This window comes from Hemitrygon akajei, chromosome 16 (genome assembly GCF_048418815.1).
Source record: "Hemitrygon akajei chromosome 16, sHemAka1.3, whole genome shotgun sequence".
In the NCBI taxonomy this organism is placed as follows: Eukaryota; Metazoa; Chordata; class Chondrichthyes; order Myliobatiformes; family Dasyatidae; genus Hemitrygon; species Hemitrygon akajei.
This window is the reverse complement of record NC_133139.1, coordinates 72,144,161-72,156,795: the sequence shown is the minus strand read 5'-3', so window position 1 is coordinate 72,156,795 and position 12,635 is coordinate 72,144,161. Positions and strand designations below refer to the sequence as shown.

Below are 12,635 nucleotides of genomic sequence, written 5' to 3'. Positions count from 1 at the left end.
AGTTCTTCCCGTGGTAACTGTTGCAGGGAGTTTAGTGGAATTAATTTGAGAAAAGTTACCCTTCACATTTTTCTCTCATCATCTACTGCAGAGCTTGGTACTACATGCTTCTGGACTTGGCCAACTCAGAGCCACATCACTATATGCCTCCAATGAAGAGATTGAGGGATGGCACATTATTTTATTCTAGCTTTTTTCTATATTGAGTAAGCAGCTTTGACACCTTCCTTTTCTCTCTCTACAGGAACACAATTTTATTAGACGCTATGAGACTTTAGAAGTGGATGTAGCTTCATGGTTTAAAGAAGTTATGGCAAAGACTGAATCCCCACGATCAAGCAGCATCCTCAGCCAACAGCATCTCCCCATTTTCTCCAGGTAGCCAGCAGAGTGGTAAATGAACCTGTGGGGGAGGAAAGAGTGTCGGCACGTCATCACCAACACCCACATCATCAGGCAGAGCTCCTGAGACTGATGAATTGTACATAGTCTACCCATGGTTTTTCTGTCTAGTGTCGTGTTCTTTTTGATTGCCTCAGGAGTGTGGGTTGTTGTGTGTTTGAAGATACTTTCAGTCTGTAGAAAGTAAACAAGGAAAAGTGTGGCAAACCACATATTGGACTAAGGGTTTGTTTCACTATTACTGTGAAAAGCTTACATGCTGCCGTTAACCTCTGCCCTCCCCATTAATCTCTCCTTATGGGACAAATGGTCATTGCACACTGCAGAGGAATCGCAAATTTATATAGTGTTTAAATACTACCGGGTTATGCACTGTGATCAAAAAAGGATTTTAGCTAATTTATTAAATATGAAAGTGTAGCTGATGTGAACTCTCAATGTATTAGTGTGCAGGCACCTGTGTTATACAATAGACTAGTGTGTTTCAAACGCATGAGAAACTGCTGCTTTATTATTTTTCTGACAGTAACTTTTAAAATCTATTTGGAAAAGGTTCAGATCAGACAGGGCTTTCAGAATTGCTCTTCAAGTGAAAGTCTGGTGGAGTATACCAAGACTGTTTGCTTGGTATTTTTGTTCTTGTTAGTTGATTTGACATAGTGTGTTATGATGCATGCCCAGTGTCTGTAACCTAGGTACATTCACTGGGTGAAAATGTCAGATTTTCAGTGGTTTAGTAAACAACCTCCATATGCAAATAATGATTCTGAGTGAGTGTCAGTGCTGCTGCAACCTGAAATCACACTTGTGCTGGCAATTTCTTTTTATAATACCTGCATAGTTGTTGCTGTTCATACGGGTGCCAGTGCAATTTAGGTGATTATATCAGTGTCCCAGTTGCCACCTCCTGCTTTGAGGTTAGGTGATGCAAGATACATCAAGCCCAATGGGTGGAATTTTATAAAACTCAGTTTAATTCTGATTTTTACAAACATCTGTTTGTGCTTCCTCTACACTTGCCTCGTGTATTTTCTGCTAGTGTACACTACGGTTGATAAATTAATTCATTATTGGTTTGCAACTACTTTCTGCATTTGCTGGAGAATGTGTTTCTACTTGTGAGGTTGCACTGTAAGGAAAGCTTTAAGCAGGTGCCAGCCATGGCCTGTCAGAATGTCCCAGAGTGGGTCAGGTTGGTGGGCTGTTCACTCAACTCTCTCAAGTGAGTGAAGGGAGATAGAAGAAAGATTATGCCATGGGCAGGTAGTAGAAGGTGTGTGCTCCGGGGGTTTCTGTCATTCCATGAGCATTGAAGCTGAGAGAATTCTGCATTTTGTCAAGCGAGGCTTAAGATTTTTTATGCTTTGAGGCTTTTATTTTTAACTTGAATTGCATAATTCTTCACATTGATAGCAACTGATGCTGGCACATTCAAAACAAAGCTTGATTTGGATTGATTTTATGAAGTGATTCCAGTTGATTGTAAACTTAAACCAATCTTCATTTTACACAAAACATGACAAGCTAACATCTGTTTCTGTGTTGCATGTTGTAACTTTGAAGATTTGCATCACACTTAGTGATATTCTCTTTGAAAGCACTTCTGTACATTAGGGTGAAATTGTGATAGAGCCTCATTTATGTCAAGGGATTATGGGAGAGCACAGTGAGTAAAAATCTTATAGAATATCCCTGTGAGCTCATCCTTGTTTTTCTTGCCCCCTGAATCACTATCTATTTTGGACACAGGTTCATTTTAAACAAAGAAACTGATTTAACATACAGCTTCCACATTTCTCTTGTAAATTTCTAGATCCACTGTGAGTTTTCTCCACTCATTTGATTACTTCACCAAATATTTTTTTTTAAAATTTATATAGTTAACTCAATCTAGATTAATACATTGAAGCAATGTCTCTTTTCCCCCATGGCACAAACATTTCTTTCTAACTGTGTTTATAATTCCTCTGCTTTTGATGGAAGCTGAAAATCTGGCTTTTGATGCAATTTTGAAGGACTGGGCTATGAAATTAGTTTAGAAATGGAGTCAGGATGTGTGTTTGTGTTGAGTTTGAGGGTTTTGGTTAGGTCTCAGAAAGAAGGGTGAGTGGGGCTGGTAGATAGAGGGGATCGGACTTTTGTTGGAAGCTTGTGCAGATGGTAACAGTGGTGAGAACCTGTTTGCTGTAAATAAACTTTATGCTGGGTGTTCTCATGATCAAGAGGCACAGAGCTAGCATTGCAGATTAATCATTCTCTTAAGTACTCATGTATGCTTTGAGTTACAGAACAGGCTAAAGGTAAAGAACAGATATGGCATTAGTGAAACTGGCTCAGTCGTAGATGGAGGTGACATTAAAACTGAAGGATTCATTTCAGGAACAAGTAGTCCTTGGTTTAGATCAGTTCAGACATACAACTATATTCAAAATGCCTTGTTTGAAAACTGAAGGTCCATTGGATTATTTGCAAATATCAGATCCTTGAGCGATAGCAGACAGTTGTTACAGTACAGCTGTACAAGCCGTTTCTTGCAGCCACTCAGGCACAAAGACGGTCTGTGATTCCCACAGGGATCAGACCAAATAAGTTGAGAGTTGGAAATGAAGCTTTTCAGAGCCCAGTTGTGATGCATACAGAAAAAAAGAATTCTGTTGTATTCAGAATAATTTTGGAAAATTTTAACAAATCCATCAGTTTGGTGGCCCTGTTCTACTGCTCTCTTATCATCATCTCTATTTGTTTTATAAATATAACTCTGAATATTGGATGATCCAAATCTCTCTGTAAAGAGAAAGAGCTTCTTTGTTAAATTGCATCATGTTACAGATCATGCATGAAGTTACTCCTTCAAGTTTCCCTTATCTGAAAATTCTTCGGCCGTTGACTATCATCTGAATACCAGAAACTGTCACTTTTACTCCGATCAGCCAATCTCAGGCCTTTGTGAATTCACCCTCAGCAATACAAGAGATCTTCAGAGCGACACATACAAAATGATGGAGGAACTCAGCACCTGATGAAGGGTTTTTGCCCAAAACATCGACTGTTTATCATTCCCAAAGGTGCTGCCTGATCTGCTGAGTTCCTCCAGCATTTTTTGTGTGTTATTCTAGATTACTGGCATCTGCATAATCCCTTGTGTTTATGATCTAATAAAGATCTCAGAACATTCTCAGGATTCTATCAACCTTGTTGCTTTTCAATAGGTATATAGAAAGAAACTAGTTGAATTGGATAGTTCTTCAAAGAGCAATAAAGAGAGGAAGTTGATGAGCTGAAAGAGTGCCATAGCTGCTATGGTTCAATTTCTGTTGTTCAGTGTGTTGCAATCAGATCTGCAAAATTGAGGATCAGGCACTATGTGAAGGCAGCAAGGCCGTTTCCTTATGCATAGAATTGAATGCATACAATAGAAAGCTTACAATATGCACAAGGTCAGTCTGTCTTCAGACTGTAGCCACAACTTGAAGCTGAGCTCCTGGGTCCAAGACTTTTCTGACAGCAGTCTTCCAGGACAGAGATCTGTGGGGTAGCCTTGCATAATTAAAGATTGAATGACTGGCAAAGGAAGAGAATCATTCATCCCACATACTAATATTGAACAGTAAATAATACCTCTGCAGTAAGATCAAATGTTGCTTAAAAGTTAACGTAACATCTGAGTGGGAAATCTTTTTAGCTTTTGTTGAAACTGCTGCTATCCCGAAACCACTGTAATCCACAACAATCTCTGCATTGGATTAAATGCTCATGTTTTGCATTGAATATTCTCTCAATATGGATGAACATGAGATTGGTCAGAGCCCTGTGCTGTTAAACAATAAGTGAAAACTGGAGGAATTTGTTAGATGTTGTACATTGAACAAATTTTATAATAGTTGAGGGAGTCTTTAGATACTTGTAAAATTTCACCCTTGTTTTCCTCTCCTTACGACCTTGACTTTAGTTTAAAAATAATTTGTAAAGCATGATACATTGGCTGTGAACAGTGGAACTACTTGGCTTTCTACTTATGGTTTAACCTAGTTCATTCCTTTGAAGTCAAAGTTCCAGCCACACTTTACAATATTTTCTTTTATATTAATGTAATGGGACATCAAAAGTCAGATGCATTATGGGTGAAACTTACATCTGGACATCTCTAGACATGACTGTTACCCATCCTTTGGAACAAAGGAATCTGGTCTGGAATCCAGGCATATTGTGTTTGTAAAAGTCTCAAATCTGCTCTGCCATCAGAATTTGTTTGCTTTTCTTGATGCAGTTTCCTCTTATGGAGGTTGGTCAGAAGTTGCAGAGGTGCCTTGAGATCAAGTGTGAGCTGTTTAAAAGTCTGGTGCCTCCAGTACACACTGTTGTTAGTGTTTACATTGAGGAGTTGAGATCTGGGAGAGATCAGCCATGGTTATATTGAATGGTGGGACAGACTTAATACGCCTGGTTGCCTACTCCTGCTCCTGTCTTTTTGTGTTCTTGTGAGGATAATCATTTGAGATTTCCAGAAATGTGCGAGTGTTAAAGTATGGAAATAAGAAAGAGCTTGTAACTGTTTGCTAGTTGAAATGGGGAAGGATGTGATTGATCTTCAGAACCTGAAGAGCAGCTATAAGTTGACAATTAGCAGATAAACACTTAGGCAGTGGATAGCACTTGTACCAACAGTAGAATCCTATGAAGGAGCTTTGTTCAGAAAGAGCAGTGTTCAAGTAAGATTCTGGTACAGGCTGCAGACCACCCCAAGGTCATGTTTCTTTGTACTATTTTAGAATTACCTAGTACTGTTGCTCGACGTTTTGTTGAAAACAGGCTGTCATTTGATATTGAAAGGGGAGAAGTATGTGAGAAAGTAAGTGAAAGTGGGAAGGTACAAGAGGAACTGGAGAGGTAATGCAGGTATGGTAATGTAAATTCTGCTACACTTCAGATTGCTTTTCACAAGCCAGTTTTGAAGTAAATATTTATTTCCAAATATTCAGCTTCCCCATGAAGTTACTGTTGATATGATCTCATCACACAAATACAGAGGAAGAGAAGCCCACTTACACCATGGAAGAGCCATTGTTTTTTTTAACAATTCCCCTCTCTTCCCAACCCCCATCCTGAATCCTTTCACTCTCTCAGGAATCAGAGTATAAAGCACTTCCTTGTTAACAGACACAGTATTTCCTGCATGTGGAGTAGTGTGCTAACATTTAGTGTTACTGTCACCACCAATTTGCGCTGCTTTTTTCTTGAAAATTTAAACCAGCTCCTAAATTTAGAGGCACTTAGCAATAAACTGTCTACAGAGCATTTTTAATTCATCTCACAAAAAAACTTATAGCTTTTAGCAGAATGAAACAGAAAAACACCAAAGAGAAAGATAGAATTGCCTGTTAGCAGCTTTAATCTTCCTGGGAATCTTAGTCTTAGAAAAGCAGATTATTAATTGCAGCAGATTGTATCAGCCTACAAAGTAGTTTATTTTGTGGTTTTTAAGAGGATATCTTTCTAGAACTAGAGGGTGCAGACACATGAGGAAGGTAATTTCTTTTAAGATTAGGAAAAGAGAAATTCCTTCTCACAGAGGGTTGTGCATCATTGGAAATTATCACCCTGGACTGGAGCGATGTAGATGTTAAGTCGTTAAAAATATTCAAGCATTCACTAGATTTTTTAGCATTATGTGAGTATCAAATTATTTGACTGAGACCATTGATTGGATCAGAATGGTAGAGGAGACCAGGCCCTGTGACTTTCCTGCTGCTTCTGTGTGTGTTGTAATTGTAGCAGATCTAGTACGTCCAACTCATTTTCCTGCCCCATCACTATAAACCTCAATTCCTTTCATCAAAATCTCTCACTTTAAATGTGTGATGACAAAGTACCCACAACACTGAGACTCCAGGCAGTTCTGGATGTCTAGTCTGTATGGGAATTAGAGGTTATGGGGATCAGGCAGGAAGAGTGGATTTGAGGGCAGTAGTGAGATAAGCCATACTTTCATTGAGTGGGTCTTGTGGGGTTGTACTCTAGCCCTTCTGTGGTTTCCTTCGAGTTCTGCGGTGTATGAGTGTGTAAAAGAGAAATTCTGGCCAGTTAAAAACCTTTAATAGCTTCACTTGCAATGCCTTTCAATGATGAACTCTGAAGCCTCAATGTGAGTTTATGTGATGTTTTTTATTAGACTGCATATATCCTAATGCAATCTGTAGTGCCTGGCTGGTAACACTGTGTAGTTGGCAGATATTCACGGTGGCATAACTTCAAGAATTGGTCCCTTGCAGTGAATTCTAAACACTTTATCCCCTTCAAATGGTTCATGGCGATGGCTGCGGATTTGTGGGTGGGTGGGTGTGTGTTGGCGTTTCCATTCCATTTGAAGTGCATGGACTGAATGTGCTACAGGAGAATGAATTGACCAGTAGGATGCGAAGATGGAATAATAATAATAATAATTCCATCACAATCACTCATGGAAATTGCTATCATTTGAGGGAGGTTGTCTAACAGACTTGCCACAAAGATAGCAGAAGAGGGAGCTCTCTTTCATCTAGATTACAGTGGATAACGGATGGAGGTGGGGGTGGGGGAAAGATATTTCAAGTCGCAGATTAATAGATTTTTTTATTTTGTAAGGGAAATGGATCAGAGAAGGGAACTGTTTTTGAAGTGCAGGGCAGTGCCGTCCTAGTGATTGGCAGAACAAGCCTAGGGTCTCCTGTTGACTCTGAGGTCAGAAAAATGTAAGGTACATCGGGGGGGGGGGGGGGTGGCATTCAGCACACTTCTCAAGTGTGGTGAAGCTGACTAAAGGGTAATAGCTGATAACTTTTTAAAGTCCAATAAATAGATAAGGGCTCAGATATTCAAAACTACTTACTTATCCATCTAGACTTCGCCCTGACTATAATGGAGGAGTGTAGAGAGGAGAGCAGTGGATTGTTTACTCACTGAGAATTTACTTTGAATTCGAAACTTTAGAACAACTTGTGCCTCAGAAATTTCCACTCCCTGAAATGTGTGATGTAAAATCATTGTAAAGTAAAAGCAGTAAACTGTCAACATTTGAGGCCGCAACTGTGGGAAGAGAAAGTCATATATCAGATCAAAGACCATTTGTCAGAAACTTTTAACTCTGTTTCTTTTCTTACAGATGTGGCCTGAAATGCTGAGTGTTCCCTTCATAATCTGCTTTTATTTTAGATTTCCAGCATTTGCAGACTCTTTTTGATTTTCATTGATGTGAAATCATCTTTGTTTAAAATTCTTTATTCATTCACATTAAACTTAGGATTAAACTCTTAGTTCTTTATGTTGAAGGAGACAACTGTGTATAAAAAAAACTCAGTAAGGTAGTTCCCGAAGAAGCATTTTACTTTCTGTAGTTGCCTTCATTCATACAAACTCTGGATGCCTTGGTTTATTGTGTTGTCCTCACAGAGGCAAATAACATCACTCAGTGTGCTGTTGTCAGGAGGGCCGGCAGCTTCTCCCCTTTCTCAGACATGCACAGGCAATGTTACTGAAGACAGGCAACCTTTCACCATTCTCACACACACAGATATGCACAGTGTTTTGGAACCTGTGCTTAAGGGCTGCAGGTTTGGAGTGCAAACAGTGCTACCTGGAATAAATCAATCAAAATGGTTCAATTTATCAGTCAGTTGGAGGTTTTCAAGAAGAAAATGCAGTTTTATTGCATTTTTATTTTTTTATGTTTTACTTTGAATAAAGTTTTTATTTTAATCTTTGCAGTTAACTTTGAACTGCAGCGTTCACGTTGATAGCTTATACATTGCATGCATATCACACACTGACAGCCAAAGTGAGCATTACATAGAGTAGATTGGTCAGAAAAGTAGGAATTAGCAATTCACAATATATCAATTGCATGTTAATTTATGGGGTTATATGGGTATGTGTTGATGCTACAGTGTCCAGTATTTCTCTTGTTCTAAGCATGAGATCACTGCAGGGTTCAGTAGATCCAGCAGTTTAGATTGATCTCATTTTACATGTCAGGCAATAGAAGTTATAACTTGTTAAATATCAGATCTGTGAGTTTTCTTCCATTCTGTAATGTTGACACCATATTTCACTGGGCCCTTGTGCTGAAATGTCATCATACAATGCCAGAATAATCAGGTGTTGGCAGATTACTGTTTTTTTCTCTTTAGTGGGCTGGTTATCAGATTTAGGATAGTGTTGTTTAAACTCCACCAGGGAATAGACTTTTTTGAGGTGGATTAAGTAAATGTTTTACCTTGAATGTGGGAAGAGGTTACTTCAGTAACATGCTGGCCACGGTGTCAGGAAATCTTTGGGAACTTGACAGTGCAAACAAATGAACCTGTGTAACATGGCTAACAGTAGCATCTCATAGTTTCAGAATTGTTAGCTTCTTTCTCCTCTGTCCTCACTTACCTTCCTCTGTCTACAGCTCCACATAGATCAGCTTTCAGCACCTTTCTTAGGGGACGTGCTTGCTGCATACTCTTGTCTCCACCGTCAGATCCAGTCCCTAATCTCGCTATATCCTACACCTGTCTCCTCTGCTGTTTATAACATGCTTGTTTATTGAAGTCTTTCCACTGAGACGTTAACTGTGTCCATCTTTCCACAGATGATGCCAGGCTTTTCTGATTTCATTTCAGATTTTCAGCACTTAAAGCAGTTTGCTTTTATAATCCTGCCTCTACCCACCCCCATCTCCATGCCTTTCTCCAATTCACTGCAGATTATTTTTGTTCCTTTCTTGAGATAGAGTTGCCATGAGTGAACCCAGACCTAAGGTTGCCCAAAGTTTACCTCCTCATAATCTTCACCTTCCACTCTTTGCTACACTGCTCTTATGTTCATTCATCCAGACGAAACAGTGGGCAGCTGGAGGAGTGAGGTAGGTGCTGTGATCAAGTGTGTTTCAGCTCAGTGATAACTAGTTGTGTAGGACTGGAACTAGTGTTGACAGAGACATTAAAGCTGTTTGATGTGGAAGTGGGTGAAGCAGAATGGGAGGAATTTGCTTTTTATGTGATTCTTGCATGGATAATGTTTTATTTAAAAAAAACTAAAAAGGCTATAATATTTTCTATTTATTTTATGTTCCATGTGAACAGTATGGTGTATGGGTGAATGGAGTCTTATCCTTTCTGGTTTTGCCATTATGTTGTGAATATCTCAGGACTTTGAGAAGAGCTCATTCTGGCATTGGCATTGCCGAACTCTGCCTCTGTTACAGATCACTGTTTCCAAAGTGTCACGGAGGCAAACTTTCTCTTAATCTTCACTTTCTTGTGGCTGAACTAAAAAAGGAGAGATCAGATGCTGTAGTTCTGCATTTCTCTGTATCCTCTATCCATATCTGATTAATTCATGTCTGTTTTCTATTGATGTCCCATCAAAAGTGGTATCCCCATCGTTAGAGGCCTCTGAAGATATTGCACTTAAACAGCAGAATACGTTTAACGTCCTTTGAGTGATTAGTGACTTGTCATCATCATGAATTAATGATTTCTCATTTTGACCATCAAATAATTACTGATATCTGTCATAAGTGATTAATGAATCATTATTTAATAAATAGATAATTATTTATTATCATCACATATCATCTATCACAAATAATTTATCATGATCATTTATTATGTTGGAATGTTTTGTAAGTGGTTGAAGATGTATCATCTCTGATCAATGATTTGTTATCACCATCCAATATAAATGATTAATGATTTGTCTTTAACTAAAACGATCATCTACCAATTATCAATAACTAGTATATCATCTGTCATCATAATTGATAAGTGATTTGTTATTTGTTTAAATGATTAATCACGGCATCTGTTCTAAATGATTAGTGATTCATTGTCTCTGGCATTGTTGTTGGAGGGTATGGTGAGGTCAGTATAACAGTCATTAACCTGACAACACATCTGGGCCCCAGCTGCTTGTTTTCTGGTGATACATCTTTTAAAAAAGAAGATGGACATCCTGCTCACTTCTTGCTGAGAATGTTTGTGCTTTTTGAGAGTCTTGTGTTCCTGTCCTCTCCCTATATTTTTGCTTATTATCTAAGTTCACTAGGAAGAGAATCCTTTTGAGGCCATTGCACCAGTGTGTTGTACAGCTGAGCTCAGAGTGCTCACTGCATGTTACTGCACCTCACATACAGCACTGTATTACCTCATATTGTACGGCACATGTTACTGCGTGCTGACTTTTCAAACTTCCCCCGAGATTACTCTGTGCAGTGTAGCTAAACTACGTGCTGGGGATGCCTTGGTTTGGATCTGCCATAGCAGTGGGATACCATAATTAATCTTGGTGTCCTAGGATCAGCTGAGAGTTGTGAGGAATAGAAAAACACCCAGTTTCTTGCTCCTGATTTATCACCTAATGTGAAGTGTATGTTTGCGTATGTCTGTGTGTGTTGGTTGAGAAGAGACGCTCAGGGTTACCTTCAATTGAATGCCCTGCTGACAATCACTCTCTGGGTTCTTATAACACAAGCACAATGCTGAAGGATGGTGGGCTGCTGGCTGCCTTGTCTGTCATGGAGTCAGCTCCTTCAGGAGGGTGGTTTGTCCACCTGATGCAAGTGTATCCGGTCTCCCCTGTGGAGAACACCTGATTAGAACACCAGGAATTGCCTTTAGTTTCCTTTCACTCAGAACTCCAAATGATCATACTGTTCCCCTTGTATCTTCTCCTCTCTGCCTCTCCATCTGACTGGGTAAATGTCCTTTGCAATTTAATTAGTCATGAGGCTCCCCATCCTTTGTTCTTGTATCTCTAACCTGGACTAAACACCTCTGTGGGAAGAGAGAGCAGGAGGAAGATGAATCAAGTTCAGATGTTTTAAAATGACAATTTCTGGCACTTGTACTGCAACATATTTACACCAAAACATCGCGTTCATTATGGTCAATAACAAGATGCCTGATGTTTAATTTTACGTTGTAATTTTTAAATGGAAAGTTATTCTGATCAAAACCCAATTTAATCCCAAACGTTGCTCTGTGGCCAAAGACTCACCCTCCACAAGAGTAACATGAGGCCTTCTAAAGACAAATGGGAGCTTTCTCACTTGAAGGCTGGCGTTTTGTGATATCTGAAGCCTAGCAGTTTTAGGGCATGATGGTGTGGGTAGTTCACCCATGTCTGTGATCAGAATCACATTTGGCAATGTTAGTGCTTTAAACTGGAGGAGCCGTAGTGTTTGCTGAAAATGCCAACTTCACAGCTTCTCTTTAAACATATCCCTTGGAAAACAAGTTAAAGCACGTACTTTCCGAAGAGGGATCTGCATTTGGTGTAATGCATGACCAGGAAAATTATTGGAATAAAAAACCAGGAAATCCTACGTGAGAATGATTCAGATCAACATTTCAAAGACTTAACCATTTCAGACCAAGAACATAGAAACAAATCAATGAATTTAGTGTTATGGGCATCCAAATGATTGTATTTTTAAACTCTTTGCATTGTAAACACAAATAAAAAGTATGTACTTTCCATCCAACAAAATGCTGTGTGTTTTTTTGCTGCACGGTTGTCAATAGTCCTCAGTGAAGGATGGATGATGCGTGGGGCACCTTCCGGGTCTGATTCTTCTCCACACTACCATCCTACTATTAACCACTCACTTCCCTCTCAGCCACTGCGAAGGAGAGCGGGAATTTGAATTCTTGCTTAGTGTGTGCACCTCAGAATCTGGGAAATATTTCCTTCTGCTGTAGAGGGAAAAATGGATTCCATTTGTATACTGTGAGGGGGAAGTGTTTAGTTGATGCCATGCTGGGATCTTGCTCCCATTTAGTATGGTATTATGCTGTTTTGTCTAAGTTTAAGACCACCTCCTCTGGAGTCACAGTGTTACAGCTGCTAAACGTGTTGTCCTCACTTCTGCTCCTGTCTGTGTGCAACTTGCCTGGATCATCCGATTTCCTCCCATCCCAAAGATTTGCTTTTAGGGGCAGTTCAGGTACCATTTATGGAGGGAAATAGACAGTCAGTGTTTTGAGTCAAGACCCTTCATCTGGACTGAGAGATGGTGGTGGTGGGTGGGGAACACCCAGTATAAAGAAGTATTCTGGCTGACTCATTTAATTTCTTCTTGTTTTTATGTGTGTTCCAGATTCCAGCAACTGCCATCTGTTGTGTCTCCATTTTACTTTAATTTTGCATGGTATTTTTAAATGGAAAATTGTTCTGATCAAAATCCACTTTAACCCCAAAAGTCGCTCTGTGGC

At 39.4% G+C, this 12,635-nt stretch overlaps 1 protein-coding gene across 2 annotated transcripts in view; it reads left to right on the top strand.

The window, feature by feature from the left end:
* map2k7 (mitogen-activated protein kinase kinase 7) overlaps positions 1-11,910 on the top strand; it is a 107,656-nt gene extending 95,746 nt beyond the window's left edge. For both annotated transcript variants that reach the window (XM_073069156.1, XM_073069155.1), the window contains one exon: positions 245-11,910. In XM_073069156.1, the coding sequence (XP_072925257.1) occupies positions 245-382 (138 nt within the window). In that variant the 3' untranslated portion in view covers positions 383-11,910. The remainder of the gene's footprint in view (positions 1-244) is intronic.
* The last annotated feature ends 725 nt before the right edge of the window (positions 11,911-12,635 follow it).